General features: G+C 47.1%; 1 protein-coding gene across 1 annotated transcript; it reads left to right on the forward strand.

Moving 5' to 3' along the window:
- Positions 1-3,595: 3,595 nt before the first annotated feature.
- On the forward strand, positions 3,596-20,777 carry LOC123759210 (mucin-22-like). The gene is made up of 3 exons (XM_069325070.1): positions 3,596-3,774; positions 4,367-4,576; positions 17,426-20,777. Exons 1-3 carry the CDS (start codon positions 3,596-3,598, stop codon positions 20,775-20,777), a joined length of 3,741 nt encoding a protein of 1,246 aa, XP_069181171.1.
- The last annotated feature ends 490 nt before the right edge of the window (positions 20,778-21,267 follow it).

Genomic DNA, 21,267 nt, shown 5'->3' on the forward strand with positions numbered 1-21,267 from the left:
GGTAATGAGGGTCGTATCCCCGGGGTGCTCCAACGGCCCTATTAGGTCTGTGTTCCCATAAGAGAACGTCGCTTCGCAGGACATCCACCTTCCTCGGCAGTCAATCAACGTTGTACCATATTAGAGACGTTGATTCAACTTCGGTAATTTCTGAAAAAACCTGTTGAAACACACTATGGGCAAGCACATTACAGACTTCATAGGAGTTATTGGTTGTCGCAAAAGGAGTCAATCCTATATAAACAGGGTAATCTTGGTCGACCCAAACTTTCTTTGGGCGAGAGTTTTTCTATGACTCTCGCCATAAAATCTCATATGATGATGAAAAGATCCATTAGGCTAGCCCAAAGTATCTGGCCTCCTATGTTGATCAGGTAGAAACACAGACAGAAAGGTCTCCAGCAACACACTGGCAGGGGTCTCCAGCAACACACTGGCAGGGGTCTCCAGCAACACACTGGCAGGGGTCTCCAGCAACACACTGGCAGGGGTCTCCAGCAACACACTGACAGAGGTCTCCAGCAACACACTGACAGAGGTCTCCAGCAACACACTGGCAGGGGTCTCCAGCAACACACTGGCAGGGGTCTCCAGCAACACACTGACAGGGGTCTCCAGCAACACACTGGCAGGGGTCTCCAGCAACACACTGACAGAGGTCTCCAGCAACACACTGGCAGGGGTCTCCAGCAACACACTGGCAGGGGTCTCCAGCAACACACTGGCAGGGGTCTCCAGCAACACACTGGCAGGGGTCTCTAGCAACACACTGGCAGGGGTCTCCAGCAACACACTGGCAGGGGTCTCCAGCAACACACTGACAGGGGTCTCCAGCAACACACTGGCAGACTTCTACACAGGCTTACAACATGCTTTAACAGACGGACAGTTCTTCCATCCCGGGACACGTCGGTCCAATCACCACTACTTCACTGAGTATCACAGACAAATCACAGTCTATACAGACTCGTTCATATTAATAAATACTTAAATTGTTAACATATATATAAATTAAAAAATATTTTAATGCTAATATCCCAGCGTAAAAAGGGAACGAAAATGGAAATAGTCTCGAGAATATTAGTAAACATGTAAGCTGAATTTAAGAAATATTATACAATATATAAGATTAAAAGTTTGTCCGGACGTCATAACCGAAGATGCCTTGGTACTCTACGAGTTGGGAAACTATAGAGCGCACTCTCACACTCCCACTTTCTCAACACGACACATCCAGATATTAGGAAAGTTATCAACTTAGCAAGCTTGGGGTTCAAGTTGCCTGGAACTTGAGGTGAACATTGTCACGTCTCAGACTTCAGCCTTGGAAGTCCCTGAGTTTGGTTACCAGTACAGTATTAAAGATGAAATGCATGATGTCCTCCCTTTGTGTAAAGGTTATTCAGTGATACACAGAGATACACACAGTGTTATGTGAAAACTAATCTCTTGATAGGATGTTATATTTATCTCTCTCTCTCTCTCTCTCTCTCTCTCTCTCTCTCTCTCTCTCTCTCTCTCTCTCTCTCTCTCTCTCTCTCTCTCTCTCTCTCTCTCTCTCTCTCTCTCTCTCTCTCTCTCTCTCTCTCTCTCTCTCTCTCTCTCTCTCTCTCTCTCTCTCTCTCTCTCTCTCTCTCTCTCTCTCTCTCTCTCTCTCTCTCTCTCTCTCTCTCTCTCTCTCTCTCTCTCTCTCTCTCTCTCTCTCTCTCTCTCTCTCTCTCTCTCTCTCTCTCTCTCTCTCTCTCTCTCTCTCTCTCTCTCTCTCTCTCTCTCTCTCTCTCTCTCTCTCTCTCTCTCTCTCTCTCTCTCTCTCTCTCTCTCTCTCTCTCTCTCTCTCTCTCTCTCTCTCTCTCTCTCTCTCTCTCTCTCTCTCTCTCTCTCTCTCTCTCTCTCTCTCTCTCTCTCTCTCTCTCTCTCTCTCTCTCTCTCTCTCTCTCTCTCTCCTCTCTCTCTCTCTCCTCTCTCTCCATCTCTCTCTCTCTCTCTCTCCCTCTCCCTCGAAAGGAAAGGAAGCCCATAATCTAGGGCTGTCAATCACCCTAAATTGGATACCAAGTCACATTGGCATAGATGGTAATGAAAAGGCAGACTCACTAGCGAAAACTGTCACTGCTCTACCTGTTGTACAGGTTCAAATACCTCCAAGTTTCTCACAGATTAAGGAGCAAATCCTGAAGAAAATACTCTCAACTATCAAAAGTCGCCACAGAGCCAAAGTAGCGGAAGGAAGATCCACTGCGATATGGTACGAACAAGCCACTGGTTACTCCTCTTTCAAGCCTGATAAAAAGATGTCCAGAGACATTGCAGTAGCCATACACATACTCAGACTTGGTTACAAGTGCTGCTGGGAGGTAATGAACCCAATAGTTAAAGAGTGTCACATCTGTGGAACTGAAGCAGAGGCGCCACTATTGCACTACTTACTGGAATGTGAAGCTACTGAAGCCCTGCACATCAAACCACACAAAAGTGGGACAACACTTATATTGGCACAGGTGTTGACAAGGATGAAACTAGAACAGAAACACGAGTTAAGGAAAGATAAATCTCTAAATCAGTAGAGGAGATGATGAAAGACAGCAAAGTGTAGCAGGCAGCTCCATCAGTACAGATAATGAAAGAAAGACAGACAAATGCAAATCCTATGAAAAAGGTCATTTGCAGACACACACATACCTGGAGCACACCTGGAGAATGTATACCTAACGTATACCTGGAGCACACCTGGTTGCACGCCTGGAGAACGTTAGGTTTGTGAATAAACATCAACATGGGTTCTGGAAAGGAAAAGCGTGCCTAACAAACCTCTTTGGAATTCTATGACAAAATAAAGAGGGTAAGACAGGACAGAGATGGTTGGGCAGACTGCATATTTCTGGACTGCCAAAAATCCTTCGATACAGTACCGCACATGAGACTGCTGTTCAAATTCGAGAGGCAGGCGGAGGTGGGAGGAAAGGCCCTGGAATAGATCAGGAACTACCTAACAGGAAAGTCCTGACTTCCAGGACGAGCGTATGTCTTGTTTTCCGACTGTCCCCCGCGGTCGCTTGTCCCTCGATAGAATTCTTGGCGACTCTGATACTTTTGATATTGTGCGCCTTATGCGTTTTTATTCTCGTATTGGCATCCTTGGTGATATTTAGCGCCCTCTGATTATCCCGCACATTTGATGGTGCTACACAGCCTTCCCGGTTTGGTGCCTTCTATTGATAATTACCTACCTACCTACCTAACAGGAAGGAGCCAGAGAGTCACGGTAAGGGGCGAGAAGTCGGACTGGCGAACAGTAACGAGTGGAGTACCTCAAGGATCGGTGCTGGGACCAATTCTATTTCTAATATATGTTAACGACATGTTTACAGGGGTACAGTCCTACATGTCGATGTTCGCGAATGACGCAAAGTTGATAAGAAGAGTTGTGACAGATGAGGATTGCAGGATCCTCCAAGAGGACCTGAGCAGGTTGCAGAGATGGTCAGAGAAATGGCTACTGGAGTTCAACACGAGTAAATGTAAAGTTGTGGATATGGGACTAGGTGATAGGAGACCAAAGGGACAGTACACAATGAAGGGGAACTGTTTACCAGTGATGGCGCGAGAAAGAGACCTGGGCGTGGACGTAACACTTAATCTATCTCCTGAGGCACATATAAATAGGATAACGACAGCAGCGTACTCTACACTGGCAGAAGTTAGAACATCATTCAGAAACCTAAGTAAGGATTCATTTAGGGCTCTTTACAGTGCCTATGTGAAGCCAGTCTTAGAGTATGCCGCCTCATCATGGAGTCCCCATCTGAAGAAGTATATAAGGAAACTGGAAAAGGTTCAGAGGTTTGCAACGAGACTCGTCCCAGAGTTACGAGGGATGGGGTATGAGGAGCGCCTGAGGGAACTGTGCCTTACGAAAGAAGAGGGGAGAGGGGGGACATGATAGGAACGTATAAAATACTCAGGGGGATTGACAGTGGACATAAACGAAATGTTCACACGGAATAGTAACAGAACGAGGGGACATGGATGGAAGCTGGAAACTCAGATGAGTCACAGAGATGTTAGGAAGTTTTCCTTTAGCGTGAGAGTAGTGGAAAAATGGAATGCACTTAAGGAACAGGTTGTGGAAACAACTACTATTCATAATTTTAAAACTAGGTATGATTGGGAAATAGGACCGGAGTCATTGCTGTAAACATCCGAAGCTAGAAAGGCGGGACACAAGAGTCAATGCTCGATCCTGCAAGCACAAATAGGTGAGTACATACTCTGGAAAGAGAAAGAAGTTAGACTGCGGTTACCCTCATCCAGGAAAATGCCTTAATTTACCTGGAAATGATAAATGTCGCTTTGGATCAACATGCAGATACCTCATCCAGTTATGTGTAAAGCCTCACTCGAAGAAAGAAAAATGCTGTGATGCATACTGGCCAGATTTCCGTGTGAAAGGCACAGAAAGCTACAGAAAAAGTGGCAAAGAAGGAAATAGATTGGGGAGAAAAGGCAAAGCCACTGGAGTTGTGAAAGATGAGGATTGCAGGATCCTCCAAGAGGACCTGAGCAGGTTGCAGAGATGGTCAGAGAAATGGCTACTGGAGTTCAGTTTCTTGGTTATAATAGAGCCAGACGAAAGAAGCTTCAAAAGGCGGAACAGAGGCAATGTATGGTACTGGAACCGGCAGAGCGAACCGTGCACATGCCAGACTCACACCACCAGTACACCCTGCAACAGGCACATACACATACACATACGGCAGGCATCAACTCTGCAACGACCAGTACAGGGCACAACAAATCTAATATGTCCACGCATAATGAGCCCCCTGAAAAAAAAGTCAATATTAATCAAATAATATAATCACTTACCTAATTTATATTTGTCAACATTCAGGGACTAAATCCAAAAGCGAACAAAAATACCGTTCACAAATGGCCTCCACATAGAGTCAAATGTAGTATTTGGAGCTTTTCTGAATACCCACACACGGGAATTACTGGACAGTAAGATCTGGATATCAGAATATAATTGATAAAGATGTGACAGGGTAAATAGGCCCCATGGCGTAGTTGGTTTGTATATTAGAGAGAACCATGTATGCTTGGAGCTCCTAACTTCTACAAAGGAATTGGCAGAAATACTTAGAGTAAAAGTTGAGAAAATAAACCTAGTTATTATTCATATATAGAAACCGCCAGATGCAACGGCTGAAGAATTCAGAGAGCAAGTACGCATAACAGAGAATAGCCTCGATAATCAGACAATCCCAATACTATACGTTATCTTCCAGGGGACCTCAACCGCCCAGTCTGAGATGGCAAATACAAAACAATAATGTTATTCCAGGAAATAATCGACCACATATTAGAGAATTACTTATATTCGGTCACAAATCCTACCTCAACCAGCAGATAACAGCGGTCTGTCTTAAGAAAACGGTCAATTTACAATGTCCTCTCCTAACCTACCAAAGGAGAGGTCGAGGGGACGGTGGAGTAGGGGATGGTGTGAAGAACAAGGGGACGGGGGAGAGGGGATTTAGTGGGAGGACGAGGGGACGGGGGAGGTGGGAATGGTGGGGGGGGGGGAACGACTGGGGGAAGGTTGCTGTGGCTCAGCAACGCAACGCTAAGCCACAGCAAAGCGTGCCAAGGTACAGCTAGTATATAAATACTCATGGACATTGCAGTCTCAGACACCACATTCACATATCACAAGATGATTGACGTGTAAACTAGCATCAGTACTTGTACTATGCCAAAAAAATCAAGCAAGAGGGATAATTCAATCTATTAAATTTTAATAATACAAAGATTAATATTTGTTGCATTCCAGTTTATGTCAGTTTAAGTTAGTCTTAAACTTTATAATAGTTTAATACTTTTTATGTATTAATCCTGGCCGGAGAGGATTGACTACGCGCCAATCATTAACTGATGCCTCTGTTCACCCAGCAGTGAATGGGTACCTGGTTGTTAAACGATTGTGCCTGTCATATTGCAGGGAAAATACGGCCTTTAAAAATAAGATTAAAGGCCTGGCCGAAGCTTTATACGTGCCTACAGGCTTTACAAGACTGTAAGAACTCTTGAATATATAAATAATATCTTGATTGATATTTATCTGTTGTTTTTTTTTTTTTTTGCTTTATTTCTCATTGAAGGCACACTGTCATGTTCGGTTACTCCACAGTTTGGCGTAAATAAGTTACTTAGGTTTCTTGGTTATAATTTTACCTCTGATATCATCTATGATGTACATTGTGATATCTGTGTTGCTTAAACTTACGACGGAGGAGCTGATACACCGGTGTAGATAACATATCTTCAGTCCTCCAGGTTGTTTACAACATTTGGAAACTCTTGTGTTCTTGTCGTGGGAGCAAGAACTCCCACGGCATGAACAGCCTGGGTGTTCACACGGTGGGAGGCGGGGTGTTCACACGGTGGGAGGCGGGGTGTTCACACCGTGGGAGGCGGGGTGTTCACACCGTGGGAGGCGGGGTGTTCACACGGTGGGAGGCGGGGTGTTCACACCGTGGGAGGCGAGGTGTTCACACCGTGGAGGCGGGGTGTTCACACCGTGGGAGGCGAGGTGTTCACACCGTGGGAGGCGGGGTGTTCACACCGTGGGAGGCGAGGTGTTCACACCGTGGAGGCGGGGTGTTCACACCGTGGGAGGCGGGGTGTTCACACCGTGGGAGGCGAGGTGTTCACACCGTGGAGGCGGGGTGTTCACACCGTGGGAGGCGGGGTGTTCACACCGTGGGAGGCGGGGTGTTCACACCGTGGGAGGCGGGGTGTTCACACCGTGGGAGGCGAGGTGTACACACCGTGAGAGGCGGGGTGTTCACACCGTGGGAGGCGGGGTGTTCACACCGTGGGAGGCGGGGTGTTCACACCGTGGGAGGCGAGGTGTTCACACCGTGGGAGGCGAGGTGTTCACACCGTGGGAGGCGAGGTGTTCACACCGTGGGAGGCGGGGTGCTCACACCGTGGGAGGCGAGGTGTTCACACCGTGGGAGGCGAGGTGTTCACACCGTGGGAGGCGAGGTGTTCACACCGTGGGAGGCGGGGTGTTCACACCGTGGGAGGCGAGGTGTTCACACCGTGGGAGGCGAGGTGTTCACACCGTGGGAGGCGGGGTGTTCACACCGTGGGAGGCGAGGTGTTCACACCGTGGGAGGCGGGGTGTTCACACCGTGGGAGGCGAGGTGTTCACACCGTGGGAGGCAGGGAGGGAGGACAACCCGTCCTCTTAAAAATAACGTCACTTTTGGCTCGTATGCGCACTATGGCCAAATTTGGACGTAATTTGAAATGAAATCGACTCACAAAAGTGACGTACTGTTCCGTTTTCTGTTTGAGTCGTTCGGCCGACTCTGTAAGGTTACAATAGATGACTTTCAATTCACGTTTTTCATAACGTTTTGAAACTTTATGAGAATTTCCTGCCCACCTAACCTATCAGAGGACCCTTAACTTACTGTTGTTGAAAAAAAAATCCCAAATTTATTTTAATTTTTTTTCATTTTCAAATTACATCCAAATTCGGCCATACAGGCAAACGGCTAACATCGACGTTATTTTTAAGAGGACAGGTTGGAGGGTGCTCTAAATGCTCTCCTGATAAACACCTTCCATGTGCCTCCACTCTTGGTTGTGGTCGACTATTGGTGTTAGGAACCATCATCCAGGTGTTTTATGGAAGGAAGTGAGGGAGGGAATTATCAGGAGAAAGCCCCAAGTCATTATATAGCTATATATAGTCACTATATAGCACTTAGAAGGGGTCAGGATAAGGATTTAAGATAGGACGGGGGAAAGGAATGGTGCCCAACTCCTTGGACGGTCGGGGATTGAACGCCGACCTGCATGACGCTCTACCGTCCAGGCCAAGGGCTTGGACTGGGAGAGGTGGTTAAGGTAAATGCTCACTGACTTGCCAGCAAATATACTCTAGTCCTCAGCTTAGTCCAGGACGGCCGTAAACTCACAGTGCTCGTACAGTGATGAGTGTGGTGAAGCACTCAGTGTATCCTTACTTCTGGTCTACGGGCTCACCATAGCCCGTGCTGCTTGGAACATTTTGTTCCAAGTAGCGAATCTTAAACAACAATAACAATTCTTGGTGAATGTGTTCATCTCTCTCTTTCTTCACTTACATCAGGATACACGAGGCTATGATATGTGTGACATTGCAGTTAGGCAGAATACATCCTTATTTTGTTAAGTATAATTAAAATTTCATATTATCTATGTGAAGTAATCCTTATTTTCAGAATTTAATATGCTGCTAATATTAAGAAAAGATATATTCAAATTATTTTTTTTAAGGTTCGAGATTTTGAGCCCAATTTTGTTCTTCATTTCCAGAACATTAGCCAAACAGCCAATCAATTATCATAGTTTACCCTGATCGTGCCAATACCAGGCAGGTTCCCGGGTCCTCTAATGCACTCTACAAGCTAAATATCTCGATATATAAATATTCATTCTCTTACAGAGAGGGAAATCGCATGAACCCCGAACACAGTAATTTACATGTCAAAATACAGGAACGTTGTTGAGAGGATCGGGAGAGAGAGTTTTCCTTGCCAGGTGATGAAGCTATTATAGCCGGGATCATTTACATAATACACTTAATTTACATTTTACAGCACTAGCGCGGTTGGCGGTATGGGCGACGAATGTTTACCGTACCATAACCGCTAAATAATATCCCTTATCAACTAATTCCTGTAATTTTTGTCGTTCGATCCATCAGTATGTTTACTTCTTCAATATTTTTAACCTGGAGGAGTACTTTTAATTATAGTTGGATGGAGAGCAATATGATATGATAAAGTAGGCTCTCACTCTCACTATACTCCTGTGGTATAATGTAAGGTTCTGTACCTCACTATACTCCTGTAACGTTCTGTACCTCACTATACTAGTGTATGGTTCTGTACCTCACTATACTAGTGTATGGTTCTGTACTTCACTACACTAGTGTAAGGTTCTGTACCTCACTATACTCGTGTAAGGTCCTGTACCTCACTATACTCGTGTAAGGTTCTGTACCTCACTATACTCGTGTAAGGTTCTGTACCTCACTATACTCGTGTAAGGTTCTGTACCTCACTATACTCGTATGATATGAGGTAAAGATCTGTACCTCAGTTTACATTAGCCGACGTGATTTCCGTTAAGTCCACTAGTACTAGATTGCTAGTTAAAACCTTGCCAGTATACTCTAGCAAAATAATATATTGATGTAGGTTAGATTTAACTAACACTGGTTGACACCTGGTTGATGGGGTTCTGGGAGTGGTTCTACTTCCCAAGCCCGGCCCGAGGCCAGGCTTGACTTGTGAGAGTTTGGTCCACCAGGCTGTTGCTTATAGCGGCCCGCAGGCCCACATACCCTCCACAGCCCGGTTGGTCCGGCACTCCTTGGAGGAAACAGTCTAGTTTCCTCTTGAAGATGTCCACGGTTGTTCCGGCAATATTTCTGATGCTCGCTGGTAGGACGTTGAACAACTGCGGACCTCTGATGTTTATACAGTGTACTCTGATTGTACCCATGGCACCTCTGCTCTTCACTGGTTCTATTCTGCATTTTCTTCCAAATCGTTCACTCCAGTACGTTGTTATTTTACTGTGTAGATTTCGAGCCTGGCCCTCCAATACTTTCCACGTGTATATTATTTGGTATCTCTCTCGTCTCCTTTCTAGTGAGTACATTTGGAGAGCTTTGAGACGATCCCAATAATTTAGGTTCTTTATCTCGTCTATGCGTGCCGTATATGTTCTCTGTATTCCCTCTATTTCAGCAATCTCTCCTGCTCTGAAGGGGGAAGTGAGTACTGAGCAGTACTCAAGACGAGACAACACAAGTGACTTGAAGAGTACAACCACTGTGATTGGATCTCTGGATTTGAAGGTTCTCGTAATCCTTCCTATCATTTTTCTGGCTGACACAATATTTGCTTGGTTATGCTCCCTAAACGTTAGATCGTCGGACATTATTATTCCCAAATCCTTGACATGCTGTTTTCCTACTATGGGCTGATTCGATTGTGTTTTGTACTCTGTATTATGTTTCAGCTCCTCATTTTTGCCGTACCTGAGTACCTGGAATTTATCACTTTAAACATCATGTTATTTTCTGCTGCCCAATCGAAAACTTTGTTAATATCCATTTGTAGTTTTTCAGTGTCTTCAGCAGAGGTAATTTTCATGCTGATTTTTGTGTCATCTGCAAAGGATGGCTCGAAGCTGTGACTTGTATTTTTGTCTATATCTAATATGAGAATAAGGAACAGCAGTGGTGCAAGGACTGTACCTTGAGGAACAGAGCTTTTATCTGCGCTTGCACTAGATTTTATATGATTGACTGTTACTCTTTGTGTTCTGTTCGACAGGAAATTGAGTATCCAGCGTCCTACCTTACCACTTATACCCATTTACTTCATTTTGTGTGCTATCACTCCATGGTCACATTTGCAAAATGCCTTTGAAAAGTCTTTGTATGCAACATCTGCATTCTGTTTTTCTTCTAGTGCCTCAATGATTTTGTCGTAATGGTCAAGGAGCTGTGAGAGGCATGATCTTCCTGCTCTAAATCCATGTTGGCCTGGATTGTAGAGGTCATTGGTCTCCATGAAATTAGTGACCTGACTCCTGATCACTCTCTCAAATACTTTTATTATGTAGGACGTTAGTGCAACTGGTCTATAATTTTTTGCCAATGCTTTGCTCCCTCCCTTGTGTAAAGGGGCAATGTCTGCTGCTTTTAGCGCATCTGGTATCTGCCCCGTGTCCAAGTTCTTCCTCCACACTATACTGAGTGCCTGTGCTACTGGCACTTTGCATTACTTTTAAATATTGGATTCCATGAGTCTGGACCCGGGGCTGAGTGCATGGGCATATTGTCAATTTCTCTTTCAAAATCTGCCACGCTCGTGTTGATATCAGTTATATTTACAGGTGTTCGGATATCATGCATAAAGAAGTTGTCCGGATCTTCCACATTCATGCTGTTTATTGGAGTGATAAACATGTCCTCATACTGCTTTTTTAGGATTTCACTAATTTCTTTGTCATCCTCAGTGTATGAACCTTCACTAATAGGAGTAGGTCCAGTACTGGCAGTGGTTTTTGCTTTTGATTTAGCATGAAGAAATTTTGATTTGTTTGCATTTGTTTCAAATTTTGATTTTGAAGCATTTTGATTTAGCGTGAAGAAATATCTTGGGTTTTTTCTTTATTTCTTGAATTGCTTTCTGTTCTAGTTGCTTTTCTTCGGTCTGATATGAATGCTTCAGTCTCTGTTCGATTTCTTCAGTCTCCCTGTTTAAATTATTGACTTTTCTTTGGAAAGTCGCGTCTGCTTAAGCATTTACAGCAACAGCAACAGACACTAGAACGTATCTGTTCATTAGGAGCCCAAATCATGCGGGAAATAATGAGAAGTAACTAGCAAAAGTGAGAAAGATTCTTTCTAGATAAAGAAACCGCACAATAATTCGGATAAATATTTATAGAAAGACCAAACACTCCATTTATTCAATGAATTTATAATTTTTCGCTGTTTTCCAACTATAATGCATTGTAAATATACATTATACTGTTGAATACAAAATAAATCGAACCTTGGAATTACAAAAGTAAATCGATATATTAAGCCAGGAGCCAGGTGTCAAGAAGGCCCCCACCAGGACAACACTTCCTCAGCAGCCACACTTGACGAGGGGGCCCAGACCGCCCCACCAGGACAACACTTCCTCAGCACCAACACTTGACGAGGGGGCCCAGACCGCCCCACCAGGACAACACTTCCTCAGCACCAACACTTGGCGAGGGGGCCCAGACCGCCCCACCAGGACAACACTTCCTCAGCACCAACACTGGACGAGGGGGCCCAGACCGCTCCACCAGGACAACACTTCCTCAGCACCAACACTTGACGAGGGGGCCCAGACCGCCCCACCAGGACAACACTTCCTCAGCACCAACACTTGGCGAGGGGGCCCAGACCGACCCACCAGGACAACACTTCCTCAGCACCAACACTTGACGAGGGGGCCCAGACCGCTCCACCAGGACAACACTTCCTCAGCACCAACACTTGACGAGGGGGCCCAGACCGCCCCACCAGGACAACACTTCCTCAGCACCAACACTTGACGAGGGGGCCCAGACCGCCCCACCAGGACAACACTTCCTCAGCACCAACACTTGGTAAGGGGGCCCAGACCGCCCCACCAGGACAACACTTCCTCAGCACCAACACTTGACGAGGGGGCCCAGACCGCTCCACCAGGACAACACTTCCTCAGCACCAACACTTGGTAAGTGACGCCCTGACCTTTATATAGGCCATCAATGGTTATTAACAAAATATCACATTCACTAATGACAAAAACAAGATACTGTTCTTGCTCAGTCTTGTGTATGTGGACAACAAATACTCGAAATGTGTTGTTGTTACGGAGATGAACAAAGCTCCACTATGATGCCAATGTCACCATACCAGCAGAGACAAGTGTCTCAAGCTCTCAATATATCTTCACGGTTGGTACTTACTAGTAGTTGTCACCTTAAAATAGGGATCCCAATATTTTAAGTATAGTGTGACGGGTTGTGGTATCGCAGCTATACTGAACCAAGATGGTATGGCTCTCCATCATATAAATAAAAATATGCTGCTATTGGACCCCCTTGCACTGCTGCTAGTTGAAGGCGGCTAACTGCTTGTTTGTGTGGGCAAACTACCGGTTAGCAGAAGCGCCCTGCTTGTCTCAGAGTCGCAGCAGGCCGTGCCAGGCCCCCCGGGGGGGGGGGGGAGGACTGATGACTCCTCTGGGCTGGTGTAGAGGCGGACTTCCAGTGTAGAGGCATTAAAGGTGAGGGGAAAAGGCAGCTCCACTGCTGTGTAGGGGATTCACGTGACCGTAGCTACATAATTCAAAAATAACCTAACCTAACCTAACCTAACCTAACCTAACCTAACCTAACCTAACCTAACCTAACCTAACCTAACCTAACCTAACCTAACCTAACCTAACCGACTAGAGAATCTGGCCATGAAGTAGCCCGCAAACTAAGTGTTAGTATAAGTAATGATAAAGGTTCGGATATTACTGTTAGTGACAGAAATTAGAAACATATTTTTGTAAATAATAACCATGTCCTACCCGTCTATACGGAGATATCTCCGTATTGACGGGTAGAGAGATATAATAGATATCTCCGTATTGACGGGTAGAGAGATATAATAGATATCTCCGTCTAATACACAATGTCATTATTCAGCCCATCCTCATGTTTTGGTAGTACTTATAGTAACGATGATGACCATAGTATACATACCGACGTAATACGAAATTTGACAGTAGAACTCTGAACTATTGAGTTGGACAAACTGGAAAACAATATTTTACATGTGTTGCTTTGACTAACTAAACTAACCTAACCTTCATTGGCCTAATACACAATAACTAAGTACATATGTGTGCTATACTAGGCCTAGGAATATTCACGTTTGTTTTTCAGCTTCATTTATTTTAAAAGAATTCCTCACTAGTCAGTATACTACTATCTAAAAGCTAAGTACGTACGAGTTCTGACTATTGACGACTGTCACAATAGGTACTGTCTAAACAGGAGGATGAGCTGTGTTGTTTATGGAGGACTTACATTGCCGGAGGAGCAGGCACAGTTGTTAGTCTTTTAGATTCAGCTACACGGAACAACAAGTAGCAAGTAGCACGGGCTATGGTGAGCCCGTGGTGGACTTACCTGGCACAGGAGCGGGGCAAGTAGCACGGGCTATGGTGAGCCCGTAGTGGACTTACCTGGCACAGGAGCGGGGCAAGTAGCACGGGCTATGGTGAGCCCGTGGTGGACTTACCTGGCACAGGAGCGGGGCAAGTAGCACGGGCTATGGTGAGCCCGTGGTGGACTTACCGGGCACAGGAGCGGGGCAAGTAGCACGGGCTATGGTGAGCCCGTGGTGGACTTACCTGGCACAGGAGCGGGGCAAGTAGCACGGGCTATGGTGAGCCCGTGGTGGACTTACCTGGCACAGGAGCGGGGCAAGTAGCACGGGCTATGGTGAGCCCGTGGTGGACTTACCGGGCACAGGAGCGGGGCAAGTAGCACGGGCTATGGTGAGCCCGTGGTGGACTTACCTGGCACAGGAGCGGGGCAAGTAGCACGGGCTATGGTGAGCCCGTAGTGGACTTACCTGGCACAGGAGCGGGGCAAGTAGCACGGGCTATGGTGAGCCCGTGGCGGACTTACCTGGCACAGGAGCGGGGCAAGTAGCACGGGCTATGGTGAGCCCGTGGTGGACTTACCGGGCACAGGAGCGGGGCAAGTAGCACGGGCTATGGTGAGCCCGTGGTGGACTTACCTGGCACAGGAGCGGGGCAAGTAGCACGGGCTATGGTGAGCCCGTGGTGGACTTACCTGGCACAGGAGCGGGGCAAGTAGCACGGGCTATGGTGAGCCCGTGGTGGACTTACCTGGCACAGGAGCGGGGCAAGTAGCACGGGCTATGGTGAGCCCGTGGTGGACTTACCGGGCACAGGAGCGGGGCAAGTAGCACGGGCTATGGTGAGCCCGTGGTGGACTTACCTGGCACAGGAGCGGGGCAAGTAGCACGGGCTATGGTGAGCCCGTGGTGGACTTACCTGGCACAGGAGCGGGGCAAGTAGCACGGGCTATGGTGAGCCCGTAGTGGACTTACCTGGTTCAGGAGCGGGGCAAGTAGCACGGGCTATGGTGAGCCCGTAGTGGACTTACCTGGCACAGGAGCGGCAAGTAGCAGGGGCTATGGTGAGCCCGTAGTGGACTTACCTGGCACAGGAGCTGGGCAAGTAGCACGGGCTATGGTGAGCCCGTAGTGGACTTACCTGGCACAGGAGCGGGGCAAGTAGCACGGGCTATGGTGAGCCCGTAGTGGACTTACCTGGCACAGGAGCGGGGCAAGTAGCACGGGCTATGGTGAGCCCGTAGTGGACTTACCTGGCACAGGAGCGGGGCAAGTAGCACGGGCTATGGTGAGCCCGTAGTGGACTTACCTGGCACAGGAGCGGGGCAAGTAGCACGGGCTATGGAGAGCCCGTAGTGGACTTACCTGGCACAGGAGCGGGGCAAGTAGCACGGGCTATGGTGAGCCCGTGGTGGACTTACCTGGTACAGGAGCGGCAAGTAGCACGGGCTATGGTGAGCCCGTGGTGGACTTACCTGGTTCAGGAGCGGGGCAAGTAGCACGGGCTATGGTGAGCCCGTAGTGGACTTACCTGGCACAGGAGCGGGGCAAGTAGCACGGGCTATGGTGAGCCCGTAGTGGACTTACCTGGTTCAGGAGCGGGGCAAGTAGCACGGGCTATGGTGAGCCCGTAGTGGACTTACCTGGCACAGGAGCGGCAAGTAGCACGGGCTATGGTGAGCCCGTAGTGGACTTACCTGGCACAGGAGCAGGGCAAGTAGCACGGGCTATGGTGAGCCCGTAGTGGACTTACCTGGCACAGGAGCGGCAAGTAGCACGGGCTATGGTGAGCCCGTAGTGGACTTACCTGGCACAGGAGCGGGACAAGTAGCAGGGGCTATGATGAGCCCGTAGTGGACTTACCTGGCACAGGAGCGGCAAGTAGCACGGGCTATGGTGAGCCCGTAGTGGACTTACCTGGCACAGGAGCGGGACAAGTAGCAGGGGCTATGATGAGCCCGTAGTGGACTTACCTGGCACAGGAGCGGCAAGTAGCACGGGCTATGGTGAGCCCGTAGTGGACTTACCTGGCACAGGAGCGGGACAAGTAGCAGGGGCTATGATGAGCCCGTAGTGGACTTACCTGGCACAGGAGCGGCAAGTAGCACGGGCTATGGTGAGCCCGTAGTGGACTTACCTGGCACAGGAGCGGCAAGTAGCACGGGCTATGGTGAGCCCGTAGTGGACTTACCTGGCACAGGAGCGGCAAGTAGCACGGGCTATGGTGAGCCCGTAGTGGACTTACCTGGCACAGGAGCGGGGCAAGTAGCACGGGCTATGGTGAGCCCGTAGTGGACTTACCTGGTTCAGGAGCGGGGCAAGTAGCACGGGCTATGGTGAGCCCGTAGTGGACTTACCTGGCACAGGAGCGGCAAGTAGCACGGGCTATGGTGAGCCCGTAGTGGACTTACCTGGCACAGGAGCAGGGCAAGTAGCACGGGCTATGGTGAGCCCGTAGTGGACTTACCTGGCACAGGAGCGGCAAGTAGCACGGGCTATGGTGAGCCCGTAGTGGACTTACCTGGCACAGGAGCGGGACAAGTAGCAGGGGCTATGATGAGCCCGTAGTGGACTTACCTGGCACAGGAGCGGCAAGTAGCACGGGCTATGGTGAGCCCGTAGTGGACTTACCTGGCACAGGAGCGGCAAGTAGCACGGGCTATGGTGAGCCCGTAGTGGACTTACCTGGCACAGGAGCGGCAAGTAGCACGGGCTATGGTGAGCCCGTAGTGGACTTACCTGGCACAGGAGCGGGGCAAGTAGCACGGGCTATGGTGAGCCCGTAGTGGACTTACCTGGTTCAGGAGCGGGGCAAGTAGCACGGGCTATGGTGAGCCCGTAGTGGACTTACCTGGCACAGGAGCGGCAAGTAGCACGGGCTATGGTGAGCCCGTAGTGGACTTACCTGGCACAGGAGCAGGGCAAGTAGCACGGGCTATGGTGAGCCCGTAGTGGACTTACCTGGCACAGGAGCGGCAAGTAGCACGGGCTATGGTGAGCCCGTAGTGGACTTACCTGGCACAGGAGCGGGACAAGTAGCAGGGGCTATGATGAGCCCGTAGTGGACTTACCTGGCACAGGAGCGGCAAGTAGCACGGGCTATGGTGAGCCCGTAGTGGACTTACCTGGCACAGGAGCGGGACAAGTAGCAGGGGCTATGATGAGCCCGTAGTGGACTTACCTGGCACAGGAGCGGCAAGTAGCACGGGCTATGGTGAGCCCGTAGTGGACTTACCTGGCACAGGAGCGGGACAAGTAGCAGGGGCTATGATGAGCCCGTAGTGGACTTACCTGGCACAGGAGCGGCAAGTAGCACGGGCTATGGTGAGCCCGTTGTGGACTTACCTGGCACAGGAGCGGGGCAAGTAGCACGGGCTATGGTGAGCCCGTAGAGAGACTCAGAGCGGGGCTGTATCTGGATAATACAGACACAGCTCACCGCTACAGACACATTCAGTGGTTAATCTGATGAAGACGCCGCCTTAGATGTTAGTAAGACAGAGGGTCTTTGTCTGGTGTCTCGACACATCGCTACACAAACAATTATGTTTTAATAACAAGTATATGTTATTTAATTCAATCATTTTTAGATTAATACTTTTTCTTTATTTAAAATATATAGCAATATATAATATTTCCATCAGTCACATCTACACTTAACAGTGACTCAAGAGTCACATCTACACTTAACAGTGACTCAAGAGTCACATCAGAACTTAACAGTGACTCAAGAGTCACATCAACACTTAACAGTGACTCAAGAGTCACATCAGAACTTAACAGTGACTCAAGAGTCACATCAACACTTAACAGTGACTCAAGAGTCACATCAACACTTAACAGTGACTCAAGAGTCACATCAACACTTAACAGTGACTCAAGAGTCACATCAACACTTAACAATGACTCAAGAGTCACATCAACACTTAACAGTGACTCAAGAGTCACATCAATACTTAACAGTGACTCAAGAGTCACATCAGAACTTAACAGTGACTCAAGAGTCACATCAATACTTAACAGTGACTCAAGAGTCACATCAACACTTAACAGTGACTCAAGAGTCACATCAACACTTAACAATGACTCAAGAGTCACATCAGCACTTAACAATGACTCAAGAGTCACATCAACTCTTAACAATGACTCAAGAGTCACATCAACACTTAACAATGACTCAAGAGTCACATCAACACTTAACAATGACTCAAGAGTCACGTCAGCACTCAACAATGACTCAAGAGTCACATCAGCACTTAACAATGACTCAAGAGTCACATCAACACTTAACAATGACTCAAGAGTCACGTCAGCACTCAACAATGACTCAAGAGTCACGTCAGCACTCAACAATGACTCAAGAGTCACGTCAGCACTCAACAATGACTCAAGAGTCACATCAACACTTAACAATGACTCAAGAGTCACATCAACACTTAACAATGACTCAAGAGTCACATCAACACTTAACAATGACTCAAGAGTCACGTCAGCACTCAACAATGACTCAAGAGTCACATCAGCACTTAACAATGACTCAAGAGTCACATCAACACTTAACAATGACTCAAGAGTCACGTCAGCACTCAACAATGACTCAAGAGTCACGTCAGCACTCAACAATGACTCAAGAGTCACGTCAGCACTCAACAATGACTCAAGAGTCACGTCAGCACTCAACAATGACTCAAGAGTCACGTCAACACTTAACAATGACTCAAGAGTCACGTCAGCACTCAACAATGACTCAAGAGTCACGTCAGCACTCAACAATGACTCAAGAGTCACGTCAGCACTCAACAATGACTCAAGAGTCACGTCAGCACTCAACAATGACTCAAGAGTCACGTCAGCACTCAACAATGACTCAAGAGTCACGTCAGCACTCAACAATGACTCAAGAGTCACGTCAGCACTCAACAATGACTCAAGAGTCACGTCAGCACTCAACAATGACTCAAGAGTCACGTCAGCACTCAACAATGACTCAAGAGTCACGTCAGCACTCAACAATGACTCAAGAGTCACGTCAGCACTCAACAATGACTCAAGAGTCACATCAGCACTCAACAATGACTCAAGAGTCACGTCAACACTCAACAATGACTCAAGAGTCACGTCAGCACTCAACAATGACTCAAGAGTCACGTCAGCACTCAACAATGACTCAAGAGTCACGTCAACACTCAACAATGACTCAAGAGTCACGTCAGCACTCAACAATGACTCAAGAGTCACGTCAGCACTCAACAATGACTCAAGAGTCACGTCAGCACTCAACAATGACTCAAGAGTCACGTCAGCACTCAACAATGACTCAAGAGTCACGTCAGCACTCAACAATGACTCAAGAGTCACGTCAGCACTCAACAATGACTCAAGAGTCACATCAGCACTTAACAATGACTCAAGAGTCACATCAACACTTAACAATGACTCAAGAGTCACGTCAGCACTCAACAATGACTCAAGAGTCACGTCAGCACTCAACAATGACTCAAGAGTCACGTCAGCACTCAACAATGACTCAAGAGTCACATCAACACTTAACAATGACTCAAGAGTCACATCAACACTTAACAATGACTCAAGAGTCACATCAACACTTAACAATGACTCAAGAGTCACGTCAGCACTCAACAATGACTCAAGAGTCACATCAGCACTTAACAATGACTCAAGAGTCACATCAACACTTAACAATGACTCAAGAGTCACGTCAGCACTCAACAATGACTCAAGAGTCACGTCAGCACTCAACAATGACTCAAGAGTCACGTCAGCACTCAACAATGACTCAAGAGTCACGTCAGCACTCAACAATGACTCAAGAGTCACGTCAACACTTAACAATGACTCAAGAGTCACGTCAGCACTCAACAATGACTCAAGAGTCACGTCAGCACTCAACAATGACTCAAGAGTCACGTCAGCACTCAACAATGACTCAAGAGTCACGTCAGCACTCAACAATGACTCAAGAGTCACGTCAGCACTCAACAATGACTCAAGAGTCACGTCAGCACTCAACAATGACTCAAGAGTCACGTCAGCACTCAACAATGACTCAAGAGTCACGTCAGCACTCAACAATGACTCAAGAGTCACGTCAGCACTCAACAATGACTCAAGAGTCACGTCAGCACTCAACAATGACTCAAGAGTCACGTCAGCACTCAACAATGACTCAAGAGTCACATCAGCACTCAACAATGACTCAAGAGTCACGTCAACACTCAACAATGACTCAAGAGTCACGTCAGCACTCAACAATGACTCAAGAGTCACGTCAGCACTCAACAATGACTCAAGAGTCACGTCAACACTCAACAATGACTCAAGAGTCACGTCAGCACTCAACAATGACTCAAGAGTCACGTCAGCACTCAACAATGACTCAAGAGTCACGTCAGCACTCAACAATGACTCAAGAGTCACGTCAACACTCAACAATGACTCAAGAGTCACGTCAGCACTCAACAATGACTCAAGAGTCACGTCAGCACTCAACAATGACTCAAGAGTCACGTCAACACTCAACAATGACTCAAGAGTCACGTCAGCACTCAACAATGACTCAAGAGTCACGTCAGCACTCAACAATGACTCAAGAGTCACGTCAGCACTCAACAATGACTCAAGAGTCACGTCAGCACTCAACAATGACTCAAGAGTCACATCAGCACTCAACAATGACTCAAGAGTCACGTCAACACTCAACAATGACTCAAGAGTCACGTCAGCACTCAACAATGACTCAAGAGTCACGTCAGCACTCAACAATGACTCAAGAGTCACGTCAACACTCAACAATGACTCAAGAGTCACGTCAGCACTCAACAATGACTCAAGAGTCACGTCAGCACTCAACAATGACTCAAGAGTCACGTCAGCACTCAACAATGACTCAAGAGTCACGTCAGCACTCAACAATGACTCAAGAGTCACGTCAGCACTCAACAATGACTCAAGAGTCACGTCAGCACTCAACAATGAGAGCAATATAACAATATAAACACTAACACTCCTGTTGTAATGAGTAACTGCACTCCTGTTATTTATTTATTTTATTTATTTATTTATATAGGGTATATACCAGAAGGTACATTGGGGGTTAACAGAGAACACAGAGTTCAAGTTGAAATTACATTCTTGTAAAGACACTAGCACGCATTGCGTATCGGGCAAGTCCTTAAACTAACAGATAATTTTAGATAATTAACAGTAAAATTTACAACAAAAAAAATTACAGGTACTTTACAGCTTTACTTTACAGGTACAGATGATTTTAAGTAAACAGTAAATTAAATTTTTCAGTAAAATATGAAAAAAATTGTTTACAGGCACATTGCAAGAAATTTTGACACAAAAAGCAGATTAGAATAATACGCAATAATAACAATACACAATAATGAACACGGATTACTGGGTACAACTAGGAATAAGGTACAATTAGTTACATTGACTAACAGCACTCCTGCTATATTGACTACAGACGACACCTT

The sequence above is a fragment of the Procambarus clarkii genome, chromosome 15, assembly GCF_040958095.1.
Source record: "Procambarus clarkii isolate CNS0578487 chromosome 15, FALCON_Pclarkii_2.0, whole genome shotgun sequence".
NCBI classification, from domain to species: Eukaryota; Metazoa; Arthropoda; class Malacostraca; order Decapoda; family Cambaridae; genus Procambarus; species Procambarus clarkii.

Bases quoted from the DNA above. Each gene is read 5' to 3' on its own strand.
- LOC123759210 (XM_069325070.1), top strand. From the start codon at position 3,596: ATGGCGCGAGAAAGAGACCTGGGCGTGGACGTAACACTTAATCTATCT. The intron at 3,775-4,366 runs GTATGCCGCCTC...ATCAACATGCAG, and splicing joins TATGTGAAGCCAGTCTTAGA to ATACCTCATCCAGTTATGTG. The intron at 4,577-17,425 runs GTCAGAGAAATG...TACACTTAACAG, and splicing joins CTGAGCAGGTTGCAGAGATG to TGACTCAAGAGTCACATCTA.